This window comes from Pleurodeles waltl, chromosome 3_1 (genome assembly GCF_031143425.1).
Source record: "Pleurodeles waltl isolate 20211129_DDA chromosome 3_1, aPleWal1.hap1.20221129, whole genome shotgun sequence".
In the NCBI taxonomy this organism is placed as follows: Eukaryota; Metazoa; Chordata; class Amphibia; order Caudata; family Salamandridae; genus Pleurodeles; species Pleurodeles waltl.
In genome coordinates this window covers 1,938,635,025-1,938,649,976 of record NC_090440.1, presented here as the reverse complement: position 1 = coordinate 1,938,649,976, position 14,952 = coordinate 1,938,635,025, and the positions used below count along the sequence as shown (strand labels likewise).

Sequence of the window (14,952 nt, the reverse complement as noted above, 5' to 3'; positions counted from 1 at the left end):
TCTAGTTTCCTAGGTTCTGGGGTGCCCCTAAATACTGAATTTAGGGGTGTTTTTAGGTCTGGGAGGGCAGTAGCCAATGGCTACTGTCCTTGATGGTGGGTACACCCTCTTTGTGCCTCCTCCCTGAGGGGAGGGGGGCACATCCCTATTCCTATTGGGGGAATCCACCATCCGCAAGATGGAGGATTTCTAAAAGTCAGTCACCTCAGCTCAGGACACCTTAGGGGCTGTCCTGACCGGCCAGTGACTCCTTCTTGTTTTTCTTATTATCTCTCCTGGACTTGCCGCCAAAAGTGGGGGCTGTGTCCAGGGGGCGGGCATCTCCACTAGCTGGAGTGCAGTGGGGCACTGTAACACGAAGCCTGAGCCTTTGAGGCTCACTGCTAGGTGTTACAGTTCCTGCAGAGGGGAGGTGTGAAGCACCTCCACCCAGAGCAGGCTTTTGTTTCTGTCCTCAGAGAGCACAAAGGCCCTCACCACATGGGGTCAGAAACTCGTCTCTCAGCAGCAGGCTGGCACAGACCAGTCAGTCCTGCACTGAAAAATTGGGTAAAATACAGGGGTCATCTCTAAGATGCCCTCTGTGTGCATTTTTTAATAAATCCAACACTGGCATCAGTGTGGGTTTATTATTCTGAGAAGTTTGATACCAAACTTCCCAGTATTCAGTGTAGCCATTATGGAGCTGTGGAGTTCGTTTTTGACAGACTCCCAGACCATATACTCTTATGGCTACCCTGCACTTACAATGTCTAAGGTTTTGCTTAGACACTGTAGGGGCATAGTGCTCATGCACCTATGCCCTCACCTGTGGTATAGTGCACCCTGCCTTAGGGCTGTAAGGCCTGCTAGAGGGGTGACTTACCTATGCCACAGGCAGTGTGAGGTTGGCATGGCACCCTGAGGGGAGTGCCATGTCGACTTGGTCATTTTCTCCCCACCAGCACACACAAGCTGGCAAGCAGTGTGTCTGTGCTGAGTGAGGGGTCCCTAGGGTGGCATAAGACATGCTGCAGCCCTTAGAGACCTTCCCTGGCATCAGGGTCCTTGGTACCAGGGGTACCAGTTACAAAGGACTTACCTGGGTGCCAGGGTTGTGCCAATTGTGGAGACAATGGTACATTTTAGGTGAAAAAAACCCTGTTGCTGGGGCCTGGTTAGCAGGGTCCCAGCACACTTCTCAGTCAAGTCAGCATCAGTATCAGGCAAAAAGTGGTGGTGGGGGGTAATTGCAACAGGGAGCCATTTCCTTACAATAAAGATATGCGCATTCTACCTGATAAAGACCAAGAGGATCCTCAGGGACAGGGAGTATACCAAACTGCCTGGGGAACTGGAGGACTTAAAAGGCAAAGGAGAAGAAAAGAACTGACAAACTGCTTTGACTGTGACAGTGCCTGCAACCTGAAAGGACTGTCAAAGAGAGATATTCAGGAAGAGGTTGAAAAAAGAAGACAGTCATCGATCTTACAATTGACATTGTTTCCTGTCTCCATCTAAGACTTTGGTATTAACGAAAATCACAGTGGTGCTGACAGGATCTAGCTCAAGGTTGAAACACTGCCATCAGCCCTTTAAGTGTTCGACATGTAAGCAGTTCAGGCAAACAAGTATGTCCTTACTCCCCTGTGAATTCACTCAATGTCACTGTACAGCTAGCCTTCATTGCTAACGCTTTCAGAACACTGCTTGATAGCAAAGTTTTAATGTCAACTTTAATGAAATGAGAGATTTACTATTTGAACCTACTAAGCGATTAAGGCTGTTCTCTTCTACAGAGCCATCTCCTCAGCCCTTAGGTCTCCTATGTTCGTCTTCCAAGCAGAGGAATCTCGCACACTCTACCGCAGGCTCTTAATATTCCTCCTCCTCCACAAATGATGTCAAGCATGCATATCACCCATAAGAAAAATGCCTTTAGCTGCCAGAAGTTCTCCCGCTGGCTGTATTCCTCTAAAAGCATCTGTTTCCCAGGATATGCAAATGAAGACTAAGCAAGTCAGTTCTCCTTTACCCACAGCACTCATTCACTCTTCAATGATGAGAAAATAAGTCATCCTTCACCCTTACATCTCCTGCAGACCCACTTCCGGAGTCTCCCTCGTAGATGAGATCACCATTTTCCAGGATGATTTGTAGTGAGGAGTGTCAAAATTGAGAATACCTATGGGGACCCCACAAACATCAATGTCTGTTATAATTGAGACTTGTAACCTTGAGCATTTCTAAGGCCTTGAATGTCTTTGGTTCTTGGTTTACTGGAATTGGCTGAAGCACAGCTGCTTAAAGTGGAACATGGCCTCTTGAAAGCAAATGTGAAAAAAACTGCTCAAAAACGTTCACTAGTGTCCTTTCCTTCCCCATATATGGGAAGAGGTATTTATTCAAAATATTGACTGGTTTAGATGAAAGCACCAAAGAGTGAATTTAGACTATTCTTGGATCTATTTGTGACCATCAGGTGGCTCAGAAGAGAAAAAGTCCATATTTTATGACAACTCCACATTTTTACACATCTCTGATAAGAATACTGAGTGGGCTGTTGTCCTACAAAATGCCTTCTTCTACACACCTCTGGCGAACAGACACCGAAAATACCAGAGATTCATAGTATGAACATAAAACAACCTGTACAGCTACATTGTGGACTGAAGTCTACTACCCAGACATTCTCCAAGTGCTTGTCAGTAGCCCATTTCTGATGTCCTATAATATTAATTTATCCATATCAGGGTGGCTGACTGATACTGGGCCTCCAATCACAAAAAGCAGTACAGGCTGTATAAACATTACAGTCTCCTTTTCATAGGCTGTCTGCACACAAACTACCAGAAATCTTTCACAGTTCAAGTAAGTTCATCTTAGTAGGATGACTTTAGACATAGTAGAAGGGAAAGGGTTTTGTTTGGAGGAGTGTGTGCCATCAATCTGAGAGAAGTGTTAGTTGCTTTTAAAGATTTCCAAGTCAACAGCTTGTCAGACCTCCTCTCTAATGGTTTTCATGACATCTTTTATGTCAGTTGTCCCAAATTCAGTGACATCAGAAGAGAACAGCTTTGATGAGAAATTTTCATGTTAACAGCCCAAATAGTTACTCACCTCGCAGTGAAAACGAGGCACTCTTCTGCACCGGATACGTTTTTCAGCATGGAGCTCCAGCGTAGACTGTTACAGGTGCCTCTGTAAGGTTTGGAAGCACATTAAGTGCCCTTCTCCCTCCAGGGCTTTAGGCCAAAGTGGACCAGTCCTCACATGAAATTCAACTCAGGTGGACAATCATGCATTCTGTGGGCACAGTCACAAGATCGAGGGCGTTATCACTGAAGATTCAGAAAACAGTTATGTATATGAGTGCATTAGTAACCGCAGTACTCCTCTCAGGAATTATAAAGTGGCAAGAGGATTTCCTTAGCAGGTTATATGAAGATGACCAATCACAGGTTTAGACGGTGGTGTCCTTCGAGAAATCTTCACAGCTTGGAACTGTCCAAAAAAACATTTCATCACCATGTCTCAGAAAAAGAAATTACAAGACTTTGGTTCCATATCAAGGTTCTCTGGGCAGTCCTCCATTGGTGCATTGGCCAAAGGCTCCATTGATCAAGATTCAGTTGTTAGCAATACTTATTTTGAAACTCTGGAATTGTCAGCAAAAGTGAATCCATAAACAAATTAAGGGGAGTGAAGAGGTGCTGCAGAGCATAGACTAACCCTCCTCTGACACAACCTGTACACAAACTATAGAGTCCAATTGGATTGGATCAATCTAGAACCATTCTGAGGGAAAAGGACTGGGGTAGTGAGTGAGGCTAGAGTTACTATTTAAAAATACCTCATGGTTGCCCTAATGTTTAAATCTAGGTGCCAGCCAATATGATTAGAAACAGGAAAGGTTAGGAAGACCTATAATATTACAGCCTCAGATTTGAAACATTTTGCCTTTTGATAGGCTTCTGAGGGTGCTCCACAACATTTGAAAACGTTAGGCTCGAGGCACATGTGGCTGTAGATACAGATGTTGTGCTTACTTCTGCCATCTAGTGTTGGGCCCGGATGTGTGCAAGTTGTTTTTTGACAAAGAAGTTTTGAGTCACAAGGTTCGTTGCCTCTTCTGCTTGTAATGCACATGGGCATCGACCCCATTGTTAGATTGTTTTCTGTCTACCATCGGGTTCAGAAGTGTGCTCCCATGCTCCAGTTCGATACCATCGTCGGTACTCTTTTCGGTTCCCACAGTAACTCCTAACAATCAGTATTGTTTTTCATAGCGTATTCCTTTTTCCTTCTGTACCGGGTCGAAGACTCAATCTGCGCTTGGGCGATCCTTGGATCTCGGCACCACATGGGCCAAGCTTGCCCTCCGTGCCTTCTTCTTGGGCATTGTAACTTGTTCCATGCCATGTCTAGAAGGTTCATGAGTGAATACCTTTTAGAAACTGTCCTCAGTGCTACCCAAAATATCCATGAACCAACCTCCATAAGGTCTGTAACCTTTGCCTTTCAGCGGAGCAGAACAATATTGCTTGCTGCTCTTTCAGATCGAAAAAGACCCTCCATGACTGGGGCCAGATGCTTGGGGATGTCCCAAAAGAGCGTCAAAGAACAGTCGGACCTCTTCGGCACAGAAGAGGTTCCAGAAACCACACGAGGCATGTGCAGCAGACGAGGAGGCGTTCTCACAGAGGACTAGCACCAGCTCTGACCTGGAGATCGAGGACCTTCCAGCAGCTCAACAGGTCCTGAGTACACACTCTTCCCCTCCTCCATACAACTCGCAAACCGAGCAGGTCTCCAGAGGGCCACGCAGCCAGCTATAAACATCAATGGCAGACCATTGGACAACCACTGTCCTTGGCCGTGGTAGGCACTGACCATCAGCTTTGGCCGCAAAGCCTAGCTCTGGCTCGATGCCAGAAAAAACACATCAAGCCAGTAGGCTCAACACCGACCACAACAGACTGAATCGAGCAAATCATCTGCTCCAAAGCCTTCAACGCCGAAGCCAGATACTACAATGGTTGATGACGAAAAGGTCATGCCACTCCTTCCTCATCTTCTAAGAAGAGATTGATGCTTGGCAGAGAAATGTGGAAATCCATCCTCAATTGGGCAGAATCATTGCCTTCACATCTGGAGTTCCTGCACATCCACCAAAAAGGCACCTTTCTTTCCATGAAGCTCCAGTTCTTAAATACAGTAAAAAGATGAACAAGGCCACTAGTCCACTACCTTCTCCATTATCACCAACACAGGCCATGCAGAACCCACCTTCCCCCTCCGTCCTCACATGGGGACCTTCTTTGCTACAGTCCACAGTGGTCACCAATTCCATACCATGAGGATTTACATGGGGGTAAACTCGACTCCTATTTCCCAACAACCAGACCTCTGGGACACTTATGATGCTGAGCTTTCCTCAGACCCTGATCGTGCTCTACCATCTCCCGCTGCCCCAAGGTGGTTACTTAACAAATAAGGAGCTCCCCACCAGAGCAGGGGCCCACCATTAAGTTACCCTCTATTCTGATCCGATAGAGGATGATATCCTATTCGCAACCCTTTCCTCCACACAGTGCACTACACAATACCTCCCCATGTTAAAAGGTATGTTACATCACACAGCAGCCATTTTCCATGACCCTGTCCATGCGGGAGTAATTACTCATCAAGAGGATAAAAATATAAGGCCCATCAGATTCTCCTTGTATTCAAGGTCAATTTCCCCCCAGATTCTCTTGTGGTCCATATGGTGAGGAAGATGGCTAACTCTCAAACAACCTTGGCAGCCCCACTCCTGACACAGAAAGTAAAAGACTAGACGCTGTGGGGAAAAAGAGTAGCAGCACAGTCCGCTAACCACTGACGTATAGGCTAGTCTGTAGTTCTCTTGGGCAGATACTACAGAAACACATATGATGCAATGGAGGAACTCGTTCAGTACCTCTCTAAGGAACACATTAACCATAAAAGAACCTTTTTTTCAGGTGCTGAGGGTGAAAGTTATCCTCTGCACCAATCTTAAATTCCTTCCTAATGGATGTTTTTTCAATTCCACCTAAACCAATCAATAGAACAGTTATTTCCCCCAACCCGACTCTATAGCAGAGAGGGCTTTTCACACACTAGCCATCAAGGGAGCACATAATGTATTATATAGATAGGGCAAAACCTTTCAGAAAGACTCAGTAACTATTTGTCATTGTTTCAAAAACTCACAGTGAAAAGGCCTTCTCCAAATCCGGTATAGGTGGATATTCAAATGCATCCACACCAGCTATACTAAAGCATAGAGAACATTATCTGTCCCTGCTAAAGCCCACTCTACTTGGAGCCTCCATGGCCTTCTTGGGGTACATTCCAATAGGTGACATGCAAAGCAGCCAATTGGTCCACACCACACACCTTTGTAAAATACTGCTGTGTGTATGTGCGAGCCTGCCAACAGGCCCAAGTTGGCCAGGCAGTACTCCATACACTTTTTCAATCTACTGCAACACCCACAGGTTAGCCACCACTGTAGGGAGGACTTCTTTACAGTCTTTGCACAGTACATGTATCTACAGCCACAAGTGACTCAGAAAATGTTACTTACTCAGTAGACATCTGTTAGTGGCATGTAGTGATGTAGATTCACATGCACCCACTCTCCTCCCTGAACACGTAGCGATTGCAGTAGTCTTTCTAGTCTCCACTGTCCTCTTTCGGGTGTACATCCATCTGTACATCACTCCCCAAATCACTCCAGCCTCACCTGCCTTATGGTGGAATACAATCTAACAGTGAAGTCGATGCCCATGCTCGCATTACCACCTAGAGGAGGAGTCATCAAATCTCGTGACTTGAAAGACTTCTTCAAACAAAAACAACTTGCACACCTTTGGGACCAACACTAGATGGCAGGAGTTATGCACAGCACACAAATCTACGGTACTACATGCCATGAACAGATGTCTAGTGGGTAAGTAACATTTTCCACATTTACACTCATTCTTTCGAGCTCTCTCTCTCCATATATAATAGATACGGTGCAAAGTGTTCAGGGGGTCCCCAGATACAGCAGGAAATTATTCTAAAGTTTAGGACTTCGATGAAGACCATTTCTCCCCTTAATAGTGCACACTACTTAGCATTTATAAAGGCTTTCATGGAGTAAAGATTCCTTGATGTGCTTAAATTGTAGTGTAGGTTTTCTGTAAGTTTTTTTTTCCCCTAAAATGCAGTGCGCACGTTTCTCTCCCATGCATGCTTCAGCATAGGATGATACCTGCTGACCTTTACACTTGCACTGCAGACTGGAATGCTCTTTACTGACCTTTACACTTGCATTCAAGACACAAAGGCTTTTACTCCAGACGCTGTGCAAACTGGTACTTTTCGTTCTCCACAGAAGGCCTACTTTTTCTGAAGCAGCTCCTTCACATGCAGTGCTTATTCCGAAGACATTTATGTCTCAAACATTGTCATTCAGTGTTAGAGAAGCGTAATATTACGTTGTTAAATAACCGCGCTAGAGCAGAATGTTTCTCATTAATTGTAAATACCCACCGGGCCAAGTGGACCTGGATTCAATATTTCTCAAAGCTAATGCTGCTGTTTTCCACAGAGATCGAGATCAATCTACTGGATGAAAAGCTTGTTAAGTTTCTGGCCATCCAAAGGATACAGCAACTTTTCACACCCAAATCTTCACCAGCAGCCAACAGTGTAGCTCAGCACCAGCCTCCCCCTGTCGAAACGCAGCCAGAAGGTGAGTGCCCTGCGGCATGGCTATGGTATAAGCTGTTTGAGAAACACTTGCAAAGCAGTTTGTTGCATCTACCCTGCTACTAACTTTCCACACCTTTGGTGCACATCAAAGGGAATAGTGTCCTGCCATCAATGTTTAATTTTAGCTGCCTTTCACTGGTCACCCATGAAAGCATATATTTTGCAGCATAAATCTGTTCTGAACTCACATGTTGTGTACTGTCTAGTAATTTGATCAGTGGAAGGAGGCAGGAGGGTCCCCTGCAAATCTTGAAGAGCTTCAAGCGCAAAACCATTCTTAACAGGAACAATATTTATTTTGCAGCTTCTCCAGATTCTCATGTCATGCATTGTTTACTTTGCTGGAGTTCAATGTCAAAATCTTTATTTGGTCTTTGAAAAAAAGATTATAAACTTACAAAGTACATACATTACAGCAGAATACATGGTAAAACTTAAAAACAGACAATCCCACATACACACAACATACCATCGTTAAAAAGTTGTAGTGAGACATCCATATAAAATCGGTAACATACGTAAGTCAGTGCTGTGTATACTGTCAATAAAGTGCATAAACAGAGTACTATCCAGTCTTTTCGCCTATCACCCCTCAATAGTTTTTCTGCTACGAATAGACATTCAAACAGCTTACTATCCCATGCGTCACCCCCTCAGAGAGTCACATTAAGCACCACAACTGTACTTGATCTACATCTAAAAAAATAAATAAAAGAGACCTCTCTTAGCGTGTGATTTTCAAAGTTAAATATGAGACTGGGTTACCTGATAAGGTAATGTAACAGTTACTAGTGAAGTGCTTTCTAAAGACTATCTCGATTCTTTGGGAGAAGGTGTTCTCTGTGTGACAGAAGTTAACCAGCCTTTTGTCAGCCTTACTGATGCTGTTGCGGGCAGTAAACATTTAAGGTAGACTGATGTCAGCAAAGGACTTGCTGACATAGTTTAGCCAAGGGATGGAACAACCTTTATCTTGACTGACTGAGACACTCCAAGATGACATCTCTACTAAAACTTGCTTTATTCTTTGTCCCAGAGCAAGAGGTGGCTAACTTAATGATGTCAGAAACATATTCCAAGTTGAGATCAGAGTACAGAATGAAGTTGGAGCTTAAGGGTGGAAGATTCAGCTGCCCCCTGCAGGTTCTGCTTTCCTCTACCTGTATGGGGGAAGCATTTTGGTACCTCCAAACCCATCCATGGGTGGCAGTAGGGCCACACTACAACCTATAGATTTTAAGATATGGAGCGTTGGTGCCCCTATCGTGCTTCTGGGTTAGGTTAAATAGGGGCCCTGCCTAATTTCAGACGTGCTGCATTTACTTGTGGGTGCCAAGAATTGTTGGCATCAAAATTAACACCCAAGGGCAGAAATTCTGCACTGAGCTCAGATGTTGGTCTTGCAGTTTTAAGGACAGCATCGATTTCTGACCCGGGCCACAAGACATTCATTATATGGGACTTCCCAAAGTTGATCGGCACATCAAGGCTGCCCCTGAATGCTACAAAAGATTCAACCAGGGTGCCCAAGCCATGGGTGTCCTAGCCATTAAAACTGCATCGTCTGCATATAATAATGCTGGGACGAGGGAATTTCCAACTTTAGGTACATCCCTGTTAGAACTAGTCAGTTGGGTGTTAAGGTCATTAATTTAAATGATAAAAGCAGGGGTGTCAAAACATCAGAGTTCACCTGACTGTCAATCCTGCATCCTAGCCCCTAAGTTGAACTTTTACAAAGCTTTGCTCAGTAGCATATGCTGCTGTAAATCACATGCTCTTCATACTCCTGCCAACGAGCGTTGGGCACAGATGTTTGCAAGTTGTTAGGTCTAGCTTAGACAGCGCACACGCTGTCTCTTTGAGACATTTTGTTTGCTGTTAGTGGATTTGGAGACCACCCACCACTTACCATCCGTTGGCTTCAATCTCACTCATTTACTTGCTTGTTATAGGTCGTCTGGTGTAGTCTCCCTTCCTCCGTGTGTTTGTACCATCCCTGGAGCATAGCTGCATTACTTGTGTCCATCCTCTGACCATTTTCGCAGGTGCTATTTTTTTCTTTGGGCTAAGTCACTGTACCTGAGTGTAGCATTTTCAGCAAGCCCCGTTGTGTACTTCTTTTCCCTCTGTGTCCTTTCCTCCCCCCATATTGCCTGGTCCCACTCGCCCTCCCTTGATTTCCTTGTGGTGTTTATACCAGCCCCTCTATTATGCTTTCATTTTGTCCTTGTGCTTACTCCCAGGCCCTCCCCCCACCGTTGTCTGTTGCCCCCAGGCCCTCCCTCCCATTCACCGCAGTCTGAGTTGCCCCCCTCCCTCCGTAATAAGCACACAAAAAAAGTACTGATGGTGCCAGTGCTGGCCACATAATGGCGATTTGTTTTCCTTTTACCTACTCAGGTAGCAGCCCTCTGACCTTCTGGGAGAATTTTGCTGTATCCGATAGAGACTTCTAGTTGCAGATTCATTACCTTAGAATTTTTCCCCTGGCGTTAGTCTGAATCTGGAGATTTGTCTCAGGCAGTACTCCTGCGCGCCATCGGGTGCCGTCGGTAGGCTCCTAGTTCGTCATTAGTGTCATGCACGCCAGATATGATGTTGCGGGGCCTAGATAGGTGCCACTCCAGTGTGCTGACGTCGGTTCTTTTCTTTCTTGGCCAACCACTGCAAATCTGAAAAAGAGCTACCCCTCAGTCACTTTTTGACTGGGTTTTTCGACTTTTTGTCATGATTTTTGAGTGTCTACACTCCTGGTACGTCGATAATGTCATCACACAAGACCGTGTTCAAGCTCTGCGGATACTTTCATTTGGCAATGTCCGTGACGGACCCGCCCTTCGTGTGCTTGTGGTCTTTAGAGCACACCCATGATCCGAAGTCATGCTCTGAGTATCGGGCCATGAATCCAAAAGCTTTGATGGAGCTGTCCCTAAAGCTCATTGCGGCCTGGCGCTCTGCATTGCTCCCGATCTCAGTGAAGAGGAAGGTCCAGAGAACAGTTGCGGAGCCCCCATTCTTCATCGTCTGGTAAGCCGAGGCACAAAAAGAAGTCAAAGGACAACAAGAGTTCTTCGACTGCACCCCGGCTGACGCGTCAAGGGAAAAGAAGTGTTGTTGTTCCAGGCCTCTGTCCTCAGAGCCTGTGTCTGGGTCGACTCTCCGCCTCCCCTAGTTTCCAGGAGCCGAAGTGACCCCCTGCCCAGCTCTGTGAGTTTTGTGAGACCATGCGCCACATATTTGGACAGTCCGTCTCCGCCAGAGCACCTTTGGGCCCCACAGAGCCAGTAGTGTCCCCCTTGGGTTCCATGCCAGCTGCTTCGGTCTCAGCTCCAGGGGACATCCATGGATCCATTCCTGGATCCAAACCAGCGTTAATCGTACCACCTCGACCTTCTCTGACGACCGTTCTGACTCCGCCTGTGCCCCTGGTCGGTATCGACCTCATCCTCATTGCGGACTCCAACACAGAGCCAGACCGACGTAGCATGACACTGATTCGAACTTAGTCAGGGACCTTGCTCCCTAGGTCAGATCCTGACCCTTATTCTATTGAGTTGGGGTGCGGTGGGGACTGGGAGAGGTCGCTGGACTCTTTGGAATATCAGCTGGAAGATCCCATGGACTGGCTGATGGAGCCAGTGGTCTGGACACTGGTCCTGATACTGGCATGCTTTCTCCCTCTACCGTGGCTACAGAGGAGTGTCCTATTCACTGGTGGTGAGAATAGCGACCGAGGTCCTGGGCCTCAAGCTGCCTTTTAGTGGGGCTGCCACTTCTGAACCCCTTTTGCCCTTTAATGAAGCTCTTAGTACTGTCCTGCTGGGGGCCTGGTCCAATCCCAGCTCAGGGGCCCCTGTGACCAGGGATTTCGCCCACTGCCATAGACCTCTCCAAATGACCCAGTGTTCCTAACGCAACACCTGACCCCTGAGAGGTTGGTTAGCCAAGCCTGCAAGTCCTTGGGCACATTCCCTTCCGCTCCCCTGGGTAGCGAATCCAAGAGGCTGGATCTTCTTGGGAAGATGTTTTCTTCGTCCAGCTTGGCATTTTGGTCTGTGAACACTGCATTCCTTTTGGGCATGGAGGTTCCTGAACCTGTGTAGACTGGTTTATGCACAGAGGGCACCAAATGTGCTCTTCAAAGCATACCATTGGCTTGGGGAGGCTATCCCTCCCAAGCTAGGTAACACCTATTTCTAAAGGGAGGGGTGTTACCCCTTTCTCCCAATTAAATCCTTTGTTCTACCTTCCTGGGCTTGAGCTGTTCAAGTAGCAGGAGGGCAGAAACCTGTCTGAGGGGTGGCAGCAGCTTGGGCTGCCTGGAAAACTCTGGAAGACTGGTAGGAGCAATGCTGGGGGTCCTCTAAAGGAGCCCCAGAGTGCATGTAATCATACTTCTAATACTGGCAACAGTATTGGGGTATGAATCCGACCTGTTTGATACCAAACATGCCTAGGTTCTGAGTTACCATTATGTAGCTGGACATAGGTTGTGACCTATGTCCAGTAAACGCATAAAATGCCATCCCGAAGTCCATGAAAATGGCACTGGAGTTTGTGGGGGGGTGCCCTCACACACAGATACTTGCACCCTGCCCTCTGGGATAGGAGGGCCTGCCATAGGGGTGACTTACAATGACCTGTACTGAAAAAGGGTACTTTCACACAGGCTGCAATGGCAGACCTGCAGAACACTTTGCATGGGCTCCCATGGGTGGGCACAATACATGCTGCAGCCCAATCGGAACTCCTGGTGCCCCAGTTGTGGGATGTGCAAAGTCCTAAGCAACCAAATTTAGAGGGAGAGAGCACAATCACTGGGGTCCTGGTTAGCAGGCTCCCAGTGAAAACAGTAAAAACACTGACAGGCAAAAAGTGGGGGTAGCTGTGCAAAAAAGAGGGCACTTTCCAACAGTTAGAATATTTTATGTTTTTTCACAACATCAGGGGGACAAGTACTGTTGGGTCTCTTGAGTTTTGATGGATTTCTTCTTGTGCTTATTCGGGCCGCGATGGTATATTGGATTCTGACACACAAGGAAAAGCCTTCACTGACCACATCTTGCTTGGCAAAAACTTCCAGAGATCAACTTATCGAATGACTCCAAACTCCCTTTTTGGGGCCTCGCACCCCTTGTTTTCTACAAATCTTTCTAAGAGAATGCATACAGGTTAATGAAATGGACTTCCTTCCAGTACTGTCCCTAGTGCCACCCAGAGTCAATGTGGACTGACCACCTCAAGGTGTGTAACTTCTGGCTTTCTCCCTAAGACACCCATACCATGTGAGAGGCCATTTTGAATTTTCACTCAAAGAAAACAGGAAGGAGATGGGAGTACCAGAAGATACAGAGCACCTCTCGGACCATGAGCACCTCTGACTTCTTCAGACAATATGCCTCGCTCAGCATATGAGATGACGTGACCCATCAGGCATTGCGCCGTATCAGCCATCACCCATTCCAGAATCAACCTTTTCCTCCGAGTCCGAGCAGAAGGAAGTACAGGAGGTTTCCCTCAACGCCACCACATCTGGGCCGCAGACAAAACCTCAGCAAGACCATTGAGTATGGTTGCCATCCAAACACTAAGCCTTTGGGAAGGCTATGCATTGAGGCACAGCACTGCATCCAAAGACTTCATAACCAACAAAACTCTGCCCCCAGAGCATCTATCCTTCTGGTCATCAAGCCCAAACATACTCCACAAGCCTTGAGGCCGAAGACCCTTTCAACAGCAGTGTCAAAAACGCACTCTCCACTCGTAGGCAACATAGGCACCGAAGACTCCATCAACTGTCTGAGGATTTGGAGCAACCCATCTTACAAAGTCTAGAGAAGTTGGACATGAAAGACTGTTTATTCTCCCTGTTCGGTGTGCACATGTGTGGGCGCACAGACTTTCATCCACATATGAATGCATGGATGTCTTACAAGAGCACTGAAGCTTACCACAGGAGCCTGCTATGCTCATAGTGGATTAGACCTGTCTATTATTGCATTCCTAAACACGGTCACCCCCTAAAATATGCGATCAAGGATAGAATCTGCTGCTTCCTTTATCTGTCGAAGTTGAGTCTGGCCTACACTTCCATACAGCTTCATGAATCTGCTTTAGTAGCTTACATGCAAAATAAGGACCATTCTGTCTTGTTGCCTATACTTGTTGTTAAAGCCTTCATGGAAGGCCTCAAAAGGGTCATTACCCTCAGTCCTTCCTGCTTCAGTATGAGATTTTAATATAATCCTTACCAGACTCTTGGGGCCCCCGGTTGAACTCTTACTCTTTTGCCCTTTACAGTACCTCTCCTGGGTGGTAGCCTCTTTTGTGGCCATAACATCCCTGAGCTGCATTATCAAGTTGCAAGGCTTCACACTACAATAACTTTTCATTCAGGTTCCTAAAGATAGGGTGGTATTCACTATTAACCCAGCGTTCATTCCCAAGGTGAATATCCCCTCTCCCCCCATTCCTCCACCTTAATCAAACTATAGAGCCCCCACTTCTTTTCCCTCGATCAGACTTGGTAGCAAAAAGAGCCCTGCACACCTTGGATGCGAAGTGACTCGTACTATATAGATAGGACCAGTCCCTTCCACATGGCAGCCCAGTTGTTAGTACCCTTCTCTAAATCCCACAAAGGCCAGACCATCTCCAAAGCTGGCATTGCCAGATAGATATTTAAGTTCATCTAAAATTGCTATCACAAGCTAAAAGAGCCCTCTCTCTTACCCCCAGGGTTCACACTACATGTAAAAAGGCAGCAACCTTGGCCTTTCTAGGAAATGTTCCCCCTAGCTGACATATGTAAAGCAGCTACCTGGTCAACTCTACACACATTTAACAAGCATTACTGTGTGGGCACCTTTGCGAGACAGCAGGCACTGGTTAGGCAGATGGCCCCAAGGACATTTTTTCAGACTTGTGTATCATACACATGCTAGCCACTGCAATGGAAGTGTACTGCTTTACCGTCTATGCCAGTGGTTCCCAACATGTAGTTCCCAACCTGTAGTCCGGAGTGTAGGAAGCTGGCTCTTTATATAGTGGACCAAAAGCTCAGACTTAAAATGAATTATACAGGCACAAATTACGCTCCAAATGCTATCTTTTGTGGTAGTGTGGGCGAGCAGTTAAGCATATCGGAGGTTAGTGATGAGCATGTAATGCACACACACATTC

At 46.4% G+C, this 14,952-nt stretch overlaps 1 protein-coding gene across 1 annotated transcript in view; it reads left to right on the top strand.

Annotated features, from left to right (window-relative positions):
• Window positions 1–14,952, top strand: part of PHF12 (PHD finger protein 12) — a 370,276-nt gene that overhangs the window by 256,750 nt on the left and 98,574 nt on the right. Inside the window, exon 11 of the mRNA XM_069226214.1 lies at window positions 7,604–7,747. Within this exon, the coding sequence (XP_069082315.1) occupies window positions 7,604–7,747 (144 nt within the window). The remainder of the gene's footprint in view (window positions 1–7,603; window positions 7,748–14,952) is intronic.